The sequence below is a fragment of the Phascolarctos cinereus genome, unplaced genomic scaffold (genome assembly GCF_003287225.1).
Source record: "Phascolarctos cinereus isolate Bilbo 61053 unplaced genomic scaffold, phaCin_HiC Scaffold_4;HRSCAF=312, whole genome shotgun sequence".
In the NCBI taxonomy this organism is placed as follows: domain Eukaryota; kingdom Metazoa; phylum Chordata; class Mammalia; order Diprotodontia; family Phascolarctidae; genus Phascolarctos; species Phascolarctos cinereus.
The window spans coordinates 340,341,213-340,355,022 of record NW_027555847.1 but is presented as its reverse complement, the minus strand read 5'-3'; the positions used below and the strand labels follow the sequence as shown (position 1 = coordinate 340,355,022).

General features: G+C 39.2%; 1 protein-coding gene across 10 annotated transcripts in view; it reads right to left on the bottom strand.

Moving 5' to 3' along the window:
- Positions 1–13,810, bottom strand: part of ARL15 (ARF like GTPase 15) — a 516,687-nt gene that overhangs the window by 360,357 nt on the left and 142,520 nt on the right. For all 10 annotated transcript variants that reach the window (XR_013486144.1, XM_020996974.2, XM_020997001.2 and 7 more), the window contains one exon: positions 2,614–2,758. Coding sequence is in view for 9 of the 10 variants with exons in the window: in XM_020996974.2 (XP_020852633.1) it covers positions 2,614–2,758 (145 nt within the window). In the remaining variant the exon portion in view is untranslated. The remainder of the gene's footprint in view (positions 1–2,613; positions 2,759–13,810) is intronic.

Here is a 13,810-nt window from a genome sequence, read left to right as displayed (position 1 = left end):
GAGTTTCCTGAACTTTTTTATTTTTTAATACAGTGATAGGGAGAAAAAACCTGAGTACTAGGGGTAAGGAGAAACAATGAGGATAGAGTTGCTGTCTACCAGACCAGGCTATGGGAGTAGCAGTGGTTAGGAATAGAGGGCATTGTCCCTTCTTCTTTCTCCATCATTCCTATTAATTATACCAATTCAGAGCCTGCCCTAGATTAACATTAAGGCACAGTGAGTAGCAGGCAAGGGTAGAAGTAGAGGCTTGCTGGGAAGAAAGATGAAGACCTGGGAAACATCTATGTCTTTAGCCATAAAGGAAGGAGGCCAGGGGAAGGGAGAGATAATAGGGCATTGGGAGAAATCTCAGGTAGCAATATCTGGCAGAGATGTGTCTGTAGCCACTCAGCTGAAAATAATGTTCCCAGGTAGTTGTTCTTATAAAAGAATAGGTAAATGTAAATGAAGAACTACCTATACTGTCTACTGTTCCCTTTTATCATATACCTCATATTTTATATTTTGGGATCCAACAACCTCTATCAACATCTACTGATTTACATTCCATTATGAATGTTCCTGGACATGATGAACACACAACTTCCTGTTGTCAGGTAACAATTCTTCAAGAAGCTAATGCCTTTTAGGAAAGGCTTCAATGCACTTCACTTCTCTGTCTATTTATTCCCTTTTTCTGTCCAAATTTTAGGCATTCATCTTGGCTTAAAGAAAAGACAGAATTTAAATGCCCAACTCGTTAATGTTGTTACAACGTGTTAGCTCTAGAAAAAAGGCTCTCATTTGTGTGCTTCTCTCTCAAATTCAGATAAAGGAAGAGGGGAGGAAAAGGAGCTATAGGGAGAGAATGAGAGAGGGAGGAAGAAAGAGAAGAAGTAGGATGATAAGGGAGAGGAGGAAATGGAAAAAGAGGGGGGAAAGGAGAGGGGGTAGAGACTGGGGAGACAGAGATGGGGGAAGGGGGGTTAGGAAGGAGGAGAGAGAAGGAAAGGGAGAGGAGAAAAGGGAAAGGTAGAAAGGAAGGGGGAAAGAAGAAAGTGGAGAGGGACAGAAGGAGGAGAGGGGAAGGGAGAAAGAAAGGGAAAGAAAAAGAGAAGAGAAGAAAGGAATGAGAAGAAAGGGGAGAGAAAGAAAGAGACAGAGAGAGAGAACAGAACAGAAGAGGACAGAGAGGGAGAGAAGAGAGGGAGAATAAGGGTGAGGAGGAGAGGGAGGAAGAGAGAGAAAACGGAAAGGAGAGAGAGTAGAGAGTGAGGAGAGGAAAAAGGAGAGGGGGATGGGCAGAGATACTGGAGATACGGACAGAGACCCATATAATGATATGGAGAGATGGATGGTTAGAGAGACAGACAGATGGATGGGAGAAGGAAAGGAGACCCAGGATGACTATGTGAGTATGTGAATGAGTGAATACATGCCTGCTCAGCCTGTTCTTACATTTTTTTCTCTTGGCTTGCCCCTGGAAAGAGAAGAGTGGGGAGGCTTTCTCTTTGCCTTGACCTTCTCTGGTTCTTGGGCTCAAGTAGCCAGAGCCTAGGCCCTCCCCCTAGAAGGGAGGCAAAGAAGGCAGTGAGGAAGTCAAGAAGGCAAGAAGAGAATGAACGTGTGTGTGTGTGTGTGTGTGTGTGTGTGTGTGTGTGTGTGTGTATTATATAGAAAAATATTAGATTACATAGATCATGTGATCTATGTAGATATAAATATGAAGGGAGGGGAGGGAAGGGGAAGAGCAGGGGAGGGAGACAGAGACAAAGACAGACAGATAAGAAAGGCGGGAGAGACAGAGGGAGCGAGAGTATAGGGGAGAGAGAGAGACGGAGTGAGAGTATGGGGGGGGGGAGAGAGAGAGAGAGAGAGAGAGAGAGAGAGAGAGAGAGAGAGAGAGAGAGAGAGAGAGAGAAAGTCCTGCTCTTATTTTTTTTTCTTGGTTTCCCCCTAAGAATATGCCCAGGAACAAGACAAGGGAAAAGTTAAGAACAATGTCACAGAGACATACCTTACTATTACTATAGAAAAAAAAAAAGAAAAGAAAAAGAAACCAGTCATTTTTGAAGACAACAGGGAAAAAAAACACTAATAAAAAATAAAATGAAAAAGAGACAACGGGACAATTTCCCAAAAGAAAGAGGAGGGAATGAGATGAGAGGCATAAATGTCTAACTCTTTGTGACCCTATTTAGGGTTTTCTTGCCAAAGATACTGGAGTGGTTTGCCATTTCCTTCTCTAGCTCAAGAGTCACACAGCCAGTAAGTATCTGAGGCTACATTTGAACTCAGAAAGATTAGTCTTCCTAACTCCAGGCCCAGCAACTCTGTCCACATTGCCACCTGGCTGCCTAATGATGCTTATTAGGTCTGAGTATAAACTCATTTTGCTGTAGGTGTGTGGTTAACTATTAGTTTTCAGGACTAACTCATATAAAGCTTTTAATTTTTCTACATCTGATTGTCATCAACGGAGTGTATAATCATTAGGCAAATAAACATGGAATGCAGCAATATAACCTCACTGAATAAATCAATTCAATAATGTAACTGAAGACCATAGAAAGCATATAAATAACCTTGTGAGAAAACAAAAGAAAAAGCAGCTTGAATGCAGAACCCTACCTGTTGTGGACACAACATTCTCCGGGCTCTCACCACATAGCTTCGACAATAAACTGGTCTTGCCAGCACCCGAGAGGCCTATGCAGACCAAGTCATACTCTGGTCGTGGAGGAGGGGGTCCCTTGCAACAAAGTGCTCGAAAACACTGAGAAGAGAGAAAAAAAACATGGCTTTCAAAGTCTATGGCAACAAAATGGTACAGCATTTTAAATAACTGAGCATATCTCTTTTCTATCCTATGTCACTAACAAAGCTGATTTTGTAGAACTTATTTTGAGTCATGGCAGTTGAGTAGCACAGTGGATAGAGCAATTGGCCTGGACTCAGGAGGAACTGAGTACAAATCTGGCCTTTGACATTTACTAGCTGAGTGATCCTGGACAAGTCACTTAAGCCTGTTTGCCTCAGTTTCCTCATCTGCAAAATGAGCTAGAGAAGGAAATGGAAAACTATTCCAGTATCACTGCCAGGAAAACTTCAAATGGTGTCCTGAAGAGTCAGACACTATTGAACAATAATTTTGTGTCATCTGAGAGTATTTCCTCATTGTTAAACATGAATCCACACTGCAAATAACATTACTTCCCCTTTCCCAGAGATCACAGAAATTCAGATCCAATCTAGGAAACAGGTTTACGCAGAGGCAAAAACAGGGAAGTGTAAGTCAGTCTCAAATTGCCTCCAATCCACAGCAGGACTGGAGAGTTGATGGGCTCCAGGGTCATACAAGGATGCTGGACTCTATTTGAAGATATCTCCAAAAATACCATGCTGGACCAGACCAAACTTCCTGGACCTTCCCCAGAAAAGTTCCCAATCTTTGGGAGAGCCCTAAAATCAGCCAGATATATTATTATATCTGTGAGTTTGAGAGGGACTTCAACTACAGTAGATTCCTCAGCACAAAGTGGCCCTCCGATGACAGGTCTATATTAGGGCCAAAGCAATATTCACTGATACCAGTTTGCTTCAGTACAGGATTATAAAACAGTTTTGGTTTTTTTTTTCCCCCCCTTTTCTACTTGATTTAGGGAAGAGAGGTGGCAGAGTAGATAGAGCACAGAGCTTAGGTCAGGAAGACTCATCTTTCTGAGTTCAAATCCAGCATCAGACACTTACTAGAGGTGTGACCTTGGGGAAGTCTCAGCTGAACCCTGCTTGCTTCAGGTCCTCATCTATAAAATGAGCTGGAGATGGAAATGGCAAACCCCTCCAGCATCTTTGCCAAGAAAACCCCAGATAGGGTCATAGAAAGCCAGACACAACTAAAACAATTGAACAACTGCTTGACTGGGGTATAGGGTTGGGTTTTTTGTTTGGTTTTTGGGTTTGTTTGGTTGGTTTTTTTGGTCATATTTACTCATGGCTATATTTCTATCAAACTAGCAAATTTAATTTCTATTATTATCAGTTTTTCAGTTTGAAACTTATTTCAATTCAACAAACATTTAACAAACACCTATTATGTAAGGTATTCTGCTGGTGTTCATCCAGTTGAGTCTATGCATTACATATGTAGAATTCTGTGGTATTTAAAATCAACTAGATAAATAATAAAGGGCATAGGGCCATCCCAAGGACAGCATGTCCTCTTACACCTCCTCCACCAGAAGCTTCATTCAGCCATGCCAATTCCATTTCCTATTACAATGATGAGGGCTTCATAACACATCAAGTAAGGGACAACCTGAATGCTACTGAAAACTAAACTAGCCAGATAGTCCTTTTCCCCCCTAATGTTATTGAACAAAGAACACAAAATATCAGCAATGAAAGGGCCCTAACTCTCTTGTTTTATAAAATAGAAAACTGAAGCCTAGTTACAAGTGATTTGCCTAAGGAAATTAACCCAATCGTTAGCAGAATCAGGTGTCTGGACACCTTAGTGCTCTTTCTACAACATACTGCAAAATCTCTAGAAACATAAAACCTTACAAAGCCCGTTTTTTTAGGAGACATATGTTTATTTTTAAAAAACACAACTAATGAATAATAATAGCTAATATTTATAAAGCTTTTTGCGGCTTGCAAAGTGCTTTAGATGGCATCTCAGTCAATACTAAAAGCACTATAATGTAAATGCTATTACTATCCCCATTTTGAACTGATGAGGAAACTGAGGTGGTAAGAAGTTAAGTTACTCACCCACAGTGACACAACTAGTATCTGAGGTAAGGATTTGAACTCAGGTCTTCCTGACTCCAAGTCTAACATGCTCTATTACTGTACCACCTTCTGTAAGGAGCTTTTCTTAGTTCCCCTCACTGCTAGCCATTCCTTCTGAGATAACCTCATATTTACATTGTACATAACTTAGATATACATGGCAGTTTGCATGCTGTCTTCTCTATTAGAATCTGAGAGCTCCCAGAAGGCAAAGACTATGCTTTTGCCCCTTTTTATATCCCCAGCACTTATGACATGATATGCCTGATAGATAGTAAACACTAACTAAATGTTTGTTGACTGACTAATATATTTTTGATGGAGTAGCAACTGGTATGATTATTCAATAATCTAATGGCACAAAAATGTATCCAAACCATTTTCTGGACAAATTTCATCTAATTTCATTTTTCTTTGTCTAATGGCACAAATTAATATAACTTAAATGAGTAATTTTAGTTGATCTTTGATACTTCCCATGATTTTGACACCATTACCTAAGGAGTCTTCACGGTTTGTAAAAACAGGAAAAATAATGCTGTTCCAGAGCAAAAGGCTATGAAGTTATTTTCTTAAAGAAAAATATCGCATCCAATAAAATACCACAAAACTTTTAACTGATTTTGCCTAACTAAAATTTGCATTTTTTCAGAACACACAAGAATAGATAAAAAAGGAATGCCTCCAAACTTTTATCTTCTAATCAGCCGTAAGCTATCAGCGCCCTGCAATAAAAATACCTCTGAATAAGTGTATCTGTCAGTAAGTATTCCTAGAACACCTTCAGGAAACGTGGTCAAGATCAGACCTCAAACTATAACTTCAAAGCGTTTATAATTTTAAAGAGGAAAGACAAGTACATACAATTAACATAAAAAGGTACTGAAATCCCTGAATTGTTGTTTATAATAAAAGCATATTTAGGGGAACACTTCCCATTCAAGGGATTTAGTTTTGGTTTTGTTGGCTGGTGAGTTTTTGTTTTTTGTTTCTTACTAATGTATTATAAAACAAAAGGCTAATCGGAGAAAGTATTCTAAAGGAAGCCAGTGCCAGGCTTTAAATTCTTATCTGAATTCAATTTAACAAAAGTATTAACTGAAGAAGCACAGCGCAATAAAAACATTGTGAGTTACACAGTAAAAGGGCTCTGTATTCAAATCCTATCTTTGATTCTACTACCTGTGTGACAGCAGTAACAGTAGCACTACTAATAGCAGTAACAGTGGCAATAGCAGCAATAGTAGTGACAGTAGCAGAAGCAACAATAAATAACAGTAACAGTAGTAGTAGTAGTAGTAGTAGTAGTAGTAGTAGTAGTAGTAGTAGTAGTAGTAGAAGAAATAGTAGCAGTAGTAGTAGTAGTATCAATACCAGTAACAGTGGTAGCAACAACAGTTACAACAGCAGTAACAGTAACAATAGTAGCAGCAGTAGTAATAGCAGTATTAATAGTAGTAACAGTCGGGGGCAGCTAGGTGGCACAGTAGATAGAGCTCAGGACTTGCAGGCAGGAAGACCTGGGTTCAAATTCAGCCTCAGACACATGACACTTACTGTGTGAACCTGGGCAAGTCACTTAACCCTGGTTGCCTCACTGAAAAAAAAAAATAGTAGTAACAGTGGTAGCAACAACAGTAGCAATAGCTGTAACAGGCAAATCACTTAACATCCCAGGACCTTAGTTTCTTTAACTGTAAATTTAAAAAAGGGTTGGACTAGATTGATTCTGAAGTCCATCCCATCTCTAGATTTATGATCCTATGATCCCATACCAACTACACTGACAAAAATCTAATAGTCCTGGAGAAGGATACTGATAAATAAATGCAACGTGGTTTAAAGAAGAAAGAAGAGTAATAATTAAAAAGGGTGGGGATGAGGGAAGGTTTTATGGAAGACAGTCAACCTTCCATGTAGTAGATAAGCCTAGGAGAAATGAGAAGGGAGTGTATTCCAAAGATAGAAGGAAGTGGCAACTTAGGCAAAACCCCAGAGTAGGGAAATGGACTAATGAGTGCAGGGGACAACCAGCTGCCTCAACAACTAGCTGCCTAGTTAGCGTCCACAACAGGGGAAAAATGTAAAATTATATAGGGAAAGTTGCTGGTGGAGCCAGATTATGAAAGATACTAAGTATCAAGGTAAGGAGTTTTATCCAGTATGAAGTATTCCTCTTCTCATGACTCACCTGAACCTTAAGAGATATGCTGCTCCTTATTCCCCTTGGCCATTCTTGACCATCACACTCCATTGCATTACCCTGGAAACCCACTCTCCTTTGAGGTGCATTCTATCAGTCCTTTGTCCAGATCTTTATCAATGTAATATACTGACCACCAGTAAGCATTTATAAAGAGCTTTAAGGTTTGCAAAGTGTTTTACAAATATTCTCTCAGTTGATCTTGAAACAACCCTGGGAAGTAGTTACTAATTATTATCTTCATTTTACAGATGAGAAAACTGAGACAGAGGTTAAGTGGCTTGCCCAGGGTCACACAGCTAAAAAGTGTCTGTGGCTGCATTTGAATGCAGGTCTTCTTGAATCCAGACCCAAATCCAAACTGAATCTAAGTGTTACAGAATAAATCCTTAATTAGAATCTTTAATAATTTTAATTAGAATCTTTAATAAAAAGAGATTTGTTCTGTGAAGTTTGGATTTGGTAAAAGGGTCGCACTTAACCTAGAGAGACACATGGCCTCAAGGCCACAGGTTTCCCCACCCCTGGATAGCATAATCTTACATAATATTGCATGGAAAGTTTTTAGTCAACACCATAACAGTAACAAACAATAAGTAGTGTTAAAGAACCTTGCCCATAGAATCAAAAAGCCCTCAGTTCAAAAAATCAATTCCACTTATTAGTTATGTAATATAAACAAGACACTTGATACCCCTTAGACTCAGTTTCCTCATCTAGAGAAATGGGACAACTTGTACTAAAATCAATAAGCATTTAATAAATGCCTATTGTGTGCTAGGCACTGTGCCAAGCACTGATCCTGAGGATAAAAAAAAGAAAAAGAAAAGAGATGTGAAAATGCTTTTGTAAGTTGTGAAGAGCATATGAAATGTAATTTGATACTACTGATCATCAGTGAGTTAAATTAAAATCTAGCAACTGCTTAAGAGGATAAAGTTGAGACTTCCCACTGATCTTAACCCACAGTAGCTGAACAGAACAAGGGAATACTCACATGGCTATCCTCAAGCCTGCTTCCAAGGACGATTCACTACACGCCTATTTGCCATCTTTGCCCCAGTTATGGAATGAATGATAAGTTAGCAGTTTTTCCTTTAAGGTCAGTTTCCACTGTAGCAGCTGGCAGGGTGGAGAATTTCAGATAATAACAGTCACTACTCCACAGATTGTGAATGGAGCTTTGAGGGCCCCTTTTTTATGTTCAGGGTTCATGCCCTCTACTCTTACTCCTCTGAGCCCTCTGCTTTCCTCAGTACTACTGCCAGCTTTGGTGATACAACTAACTTGCTTTTCTCACCACCCCTAGCTTTCTGCAACTTAACAAGGTTGAAATAATGAGAGGGTTGTTAAGCCCCTGAATGACTCATGAGAGTCAATGGTCAAAGAAGGGGGGAAAAAAGCTACCTCCAGCTTCTGTTAGCATCCAGAACCCCCATGAGAAGCATGTAAGAAGTCTGTTGCTACTTAACTCACACCACAGAATAAATCCAATCTCTAATTGGCTGGAACAGACTTACAAGATCTATAAATTTTTCATAGGATGACAAGGAAAAGACTAATGGAAGCTTGTTCCACACCTTCTGAGGTTCATCTGGTTCCAGGAGTGCAGGGTTTGAACCCAGGAAATCTCTCTTTATTACACAGCTGCCACAAGAAATGGAATCCAGGCCCCCAACATGTTATTTTCATCCATAGTTTGTTCATCCACTCTACAGGGCCCCTAGTTCCGGCCTTGTGAATGTCTGTGTCCTCCTAGCTAGGATTAGGCTTTGATCCCATCTCCAGAGTCAAATTTTCAGCAGTCCTTATACAGATATTCCCTTCGTTGTTTTTCTTTTTGGACCCTATCAGTTCTAACATGTCTTTCCTGAATACTGGGGCTCAAAATTGCACACACAATCACAACTACAGATACAGCATGGTGCTATATACAAGCAAAGGTCAATGTTTTCTGACTTCCTTTAAGCCCCATGCTTAACTGAAGTAATATCAGGCTATAGCTATTACAGATTTCCTTTCTTTTTAAAATCCTTCTTTACATAATCTTGTTGCGATTTTTAAAAATCTAAATAAATTATATCCATGGGTTCCCCTCACTTACCCTGTTTCCTTGCCCTCTGTTGAAGAAATCTAGTATAAACTATCGACAAAATGGATGGGTATAACCTGGAGTAAATTACATTTAGAGCACTCATGTTATTACTGACAGCACTTACTTCAGGCAACTCACAAAGTTTTACCCAGTCAATCTCCTTCCTGACATATTATGGGATTTTCAACTCGGTTTACCCAACAATGAACTTCAAGAGACCTCCCTATTTCCTATTTCTCTACCCTGTCTCTAAGGGTTACTCTGCCTTTAGGCATAATCTATTCTCCTGGAATACTATGCAGTAATCTTCCCCAAGACCCCAAAGCCATTCCTTCTCCCTGGCAAAGTCCTGATAAGCGGTTAAAGAAACTGAATTTTATGTGATTAACCTCCCTGTTTAACTTGCATTTACTTTAGAAAATATGCTATATAGCATACAGGTAGATTATAATTGATGATATACAGTGTTTATGAATGTTATGGTGTTTTTAAATAAAAATATGACTCTCAAAAATACTGCATCCTATTATAACGTTTGTTTATGGGAAAACCAGCTTGCATTTATATTACAAATGTAAGGGGCCTGGTTATGAAGAGCTTTAAATACCACACAAAGGCTTTTATATCCCACAGGTAGACACTGGGATTTACTGAGGATGGTGATAGCAGGGACAAAACTGCCCTTCAGGAAAATCACTTTGGAGACTGAGTGGAAGATGAATTGGAGAGGGAAGAAATATGAGGCAGAAAGGCCAATTAGAAGACTATTATAATCGTCCAAATGAGAGATAATGAGAGTCAGAACTAGGGAAGAGGACACATACAAGAGATGCTATAGAGAAAGAAATTACAAGTTTTGAAATTAGATATATGAGATGAGTTGAGGATGATACCAAGGTTATAAGCCTAGGTGACTAGAAGGATGGTGGTGCTATTGATCATTACAGGGAAGTTCAGAAGAGGGGATGATTTGGAAGGATTTTGTACATGTTTAGTTTGAGAATACTATAGGACAACCACTAGAGATGTCCAACAGGCAGCTGAGGCTGAGGAACTGGAGTTCAGAAGAGCAGTTAGAGCTGCATAAAGTCATCTGGGAATCATCTACCTATGGACAAGATTTGAATCCATGGGAGCTAATAATATCACCAAATGAGATTATGGTGGGAAGAAAGAACAGGCACAGGATAGAGCCAGGGCACAGATACACCCACAGTCAAGATAATGATACAAAGGGAGGCCCAGCAAAGGAAAATTAAAAGAAGTAGTCCCATCTGTAGGAGAACCAGAAGAGAAAATATCAAGGAAGAAAGGGTGATCAATAATTTGAAATCCTAAGGAGTTCAAGAAAAAGAGGGAATTTTAAAGACCATAAAATTTGGCAATTGAGAGATCGCTGATAACCTTGATCCAACTACTTCTAGAAGACTGTGCTCAGTTCTGGGAACCACAGTTTAGGAAGGCTGGAATTAAGGGGAATCCAGAGGAAAAGGCCTTGTGACCATGTCAAGTGAAGGACACTTAAGGGAAGTAGCTAAGCTTAATTTTAAGAAGACTCAATAGGGACTTGAGAAGTTTTATTCAAGTTTCTAAAAGGCTATTATGTGGAAGATTGAGAACACAAAGGTAAATGAGTAGAAGCTGCAAAGCAGCTTAGATTATTGTTTTTTGTTGTTGAGTCATTTCCGTCATGTTTGACTCTTCATGACCCCATCTGAGGGTTTTCTTGGCAAAGATACTGGAGCAGTTTACCATTTCTTTCACCAGTTCATTTTACAGATGAGCAAACTGAGACAAACAGGGTTGAGTGACTTAGCCAGGGTCATACAACTACTAAGTGTCTGGGGCTAGATTTTTTAACTCATCAAGAGGAGTCTTCCTGACTCCTGGCACTGTAACCACTGCGCTACCTTTTGCTGGTCAGTCATTTCAGTCATGTCGGATTCTTTGTGAGCCCACTTGGGGTTTTCTTGCCAAAGATACTGAAGTGGTTTGCCATCTCCTTCTCCAGCTCATTTTACAGATGAGGAAACTGAGGCAAACAGGATTAAATGACTAACAGCCTAATTTTTGGAACTTAATAATGGATTTCTTTGTTTTTCTCATACTCATCAGAATGTTGACCTTTGTTCATTATGACATTATGGTTCACACACAAATATTTTCTGTATTAATGCTTAGTGACTATTAAGGACTAAGCTCAGCAGTAAATGAAGGTAACTTTGTTTTCTTAATTATAATTTCCAATATGACTAATAATGATAAACATTATGGCATGGTGGATTAAGTGCTAAACTAGGAATCAGGAAGACTTGGGTTAAAATCATGCCTCTTTACACTTAATGGGTGTGTGACCACAGTTACTTACCCTTCTGATCCTTATTTCATCTGCAAAATGAGGAAAACAATACCTATTCAAGTATCTCCCTCACAGGGTATTTATTAGGCACAAATTAAATAATGTGCATAAAATACTTTGTAAAATTTAAGTGCCATATAAAATCAATTATCATTATATGAAATAACTGTCTCTTCAAAGAATTTATCATCTAAAAATAAGATCCAATTATTCATAGATATACTCTTTAAGAGTTACATAATATTTACAAAATATGTTATATTATATAATATATATGAGCATATTATATACATACCTACTAGAATTAAAGAAAATACTGGCCAAAAAAAGTTTTAAAAAAGAAAATAATATAATAATGAAAATAATACAATTTAAATAATAATTTATAAAATCTAATCTTGGCAAGAGTTCCTAAAACTTCACCGAAATGTTATATTGCTTTTCTCTTTAAAACATAATACACTTTATTTAAACAAGACTAAGATCTGATTTTCACTTACTTTGGTCTCTAGCTGTCACTATACCAAGATCCAGTGGTTTCCCTCCTAAAGCAGCACTTGTTTTTATCAAGATTAAGAGTCTCGGAAGAGCTAAATTGCAGAGGGGTAGAAAGTGTGCAGTGAGCTCCACAAACTTCCCTAAACAGATCTAAAAAAGGAACTAGACTGAATCCTGACAGGGATTCCAGAAAATGTCACCATGAATCATTTGTCCAGTCTAGCTCAGCAAAGAGAAATAGACCAAGAAGCCTGCAGACACCAGAGGTGGGAGCACTCCCTCTAGGGAGTGGCTGTACACCAGGCCAAAAGATCACCTCAGACCCTTACAGGACACCTCCCAGACCCATATCATGACACCGTAATGGGGACAGATACTCTAGCAGCTTTGTCACCCACTCCCCAGTCCTGGGGCACAGATAAATGGCAGAGTGAGAAAGGAACCTGCATAGGGGTATAGTATATATCTAGGGTAGAGGGAGGAGAGTGGAGTGAGAAAGAGAATGGAGACAGAAGGGTAGAGGCTATCAGAAGGCCAGAGGGGAGTGGTGCCCAGTAGGGAGGTCCTAAGTAGAAAACCAACAAAGGAAGAAGTTCAAAATGCCAGTAGCATGGGGCAGCTAGGTGGGGCAGTGAATAAAGCACCAGCCCTGAAGTCAGGAGGACCTGAGTTCAAATCTGGCCTCAGACCAAACACTTGACACTTACTAGCTGTATGATTCTGGGCAAGTCACTTAACCCCAGTTGCCTAAAAAAATTTAAACAATAAAATTAAAAAATGCCAGTAGCAGCAGCAGCATATGGCTCAGACCCCAGGCATATAACAAGATATTATTTCCACAATCTAGGCCAAATAACCAAGGAAGGAATCTCTGACCAAAGTGGAGCCTACAATTATGTCAGTCTGAACGAAGAGTTTTCCAGCTGGCTGAGAGAGGCTGAGTCCAATGGCAACCTACTATTGCACAGAACCAAACCCAGGTCAGAAACTTGCAGATGTCAGGGGAGGGGGTGTGGAGAGAATGAAAAGGGGAGGGTTATGGACGATCAGGCTTTGCCCTGGATCAGACCACTCTAAGAGCACTAATAGCTTTCAAGTCCCTGAGACGCTGGAAGAACACAACACTCAAAACCTCAAGAAAGTACCAAAAAGGGTCAGCTAGGTGGCACAGTAGATAGAGCACCGGCCCTGAAGTCAGGAGGACCTGAGTTCAAATCCGATCTCAGACACTTGAAACTTACTAGCTGTGTGACCCTGGGCAAGTCACTTAACCCCACTGCATCACAAGAAAAGCAAAGAAAAGAAAAGAAAAGAAAAGAAAAGAAAAGAAAAGAAAAGAAAAGAAAAGAAAAGAAAAGAAAAGAAAAGAAAAGACTATACATGTTTGTAACGAGTGTTATTTACTTGTGTTCACAAATGGGTGTGGAAGGGTGAATAGGTGGCTCTTGACTGATTAAAACAAATTTGAAAAAAATTTTAAAGTAAGCCTCTTATTACATTCAAGTATTTAATATACTAAATAGGTCACTCTGATGATTAAAGAACTGTTTAATCATGCAAGTTCAATGTAACTTAAATTGTCTACGCTGTAATTTAGCCATTATTAAATGTAAATATTTTATCATTTCATTTACTTTTCTCAGAGGAATGCCTATTATACAACATTTGTTAAATGTGCTGATATAGTAGTAATAATAAGACATCCAGCTATTACTAAGATATAGACACAAATGAGTAATAATGACTCCTGCCTTTAGGGTTAACCATGTATGTGAGCAGTCCTCTTCTCTTCCTTCTCCACCAATAGAAGATTTGACAGGACCCATCCTACCCCCACAAGGAAAGAAAGAAAGAAAGAAAGAAAGAAAGAAAGAAA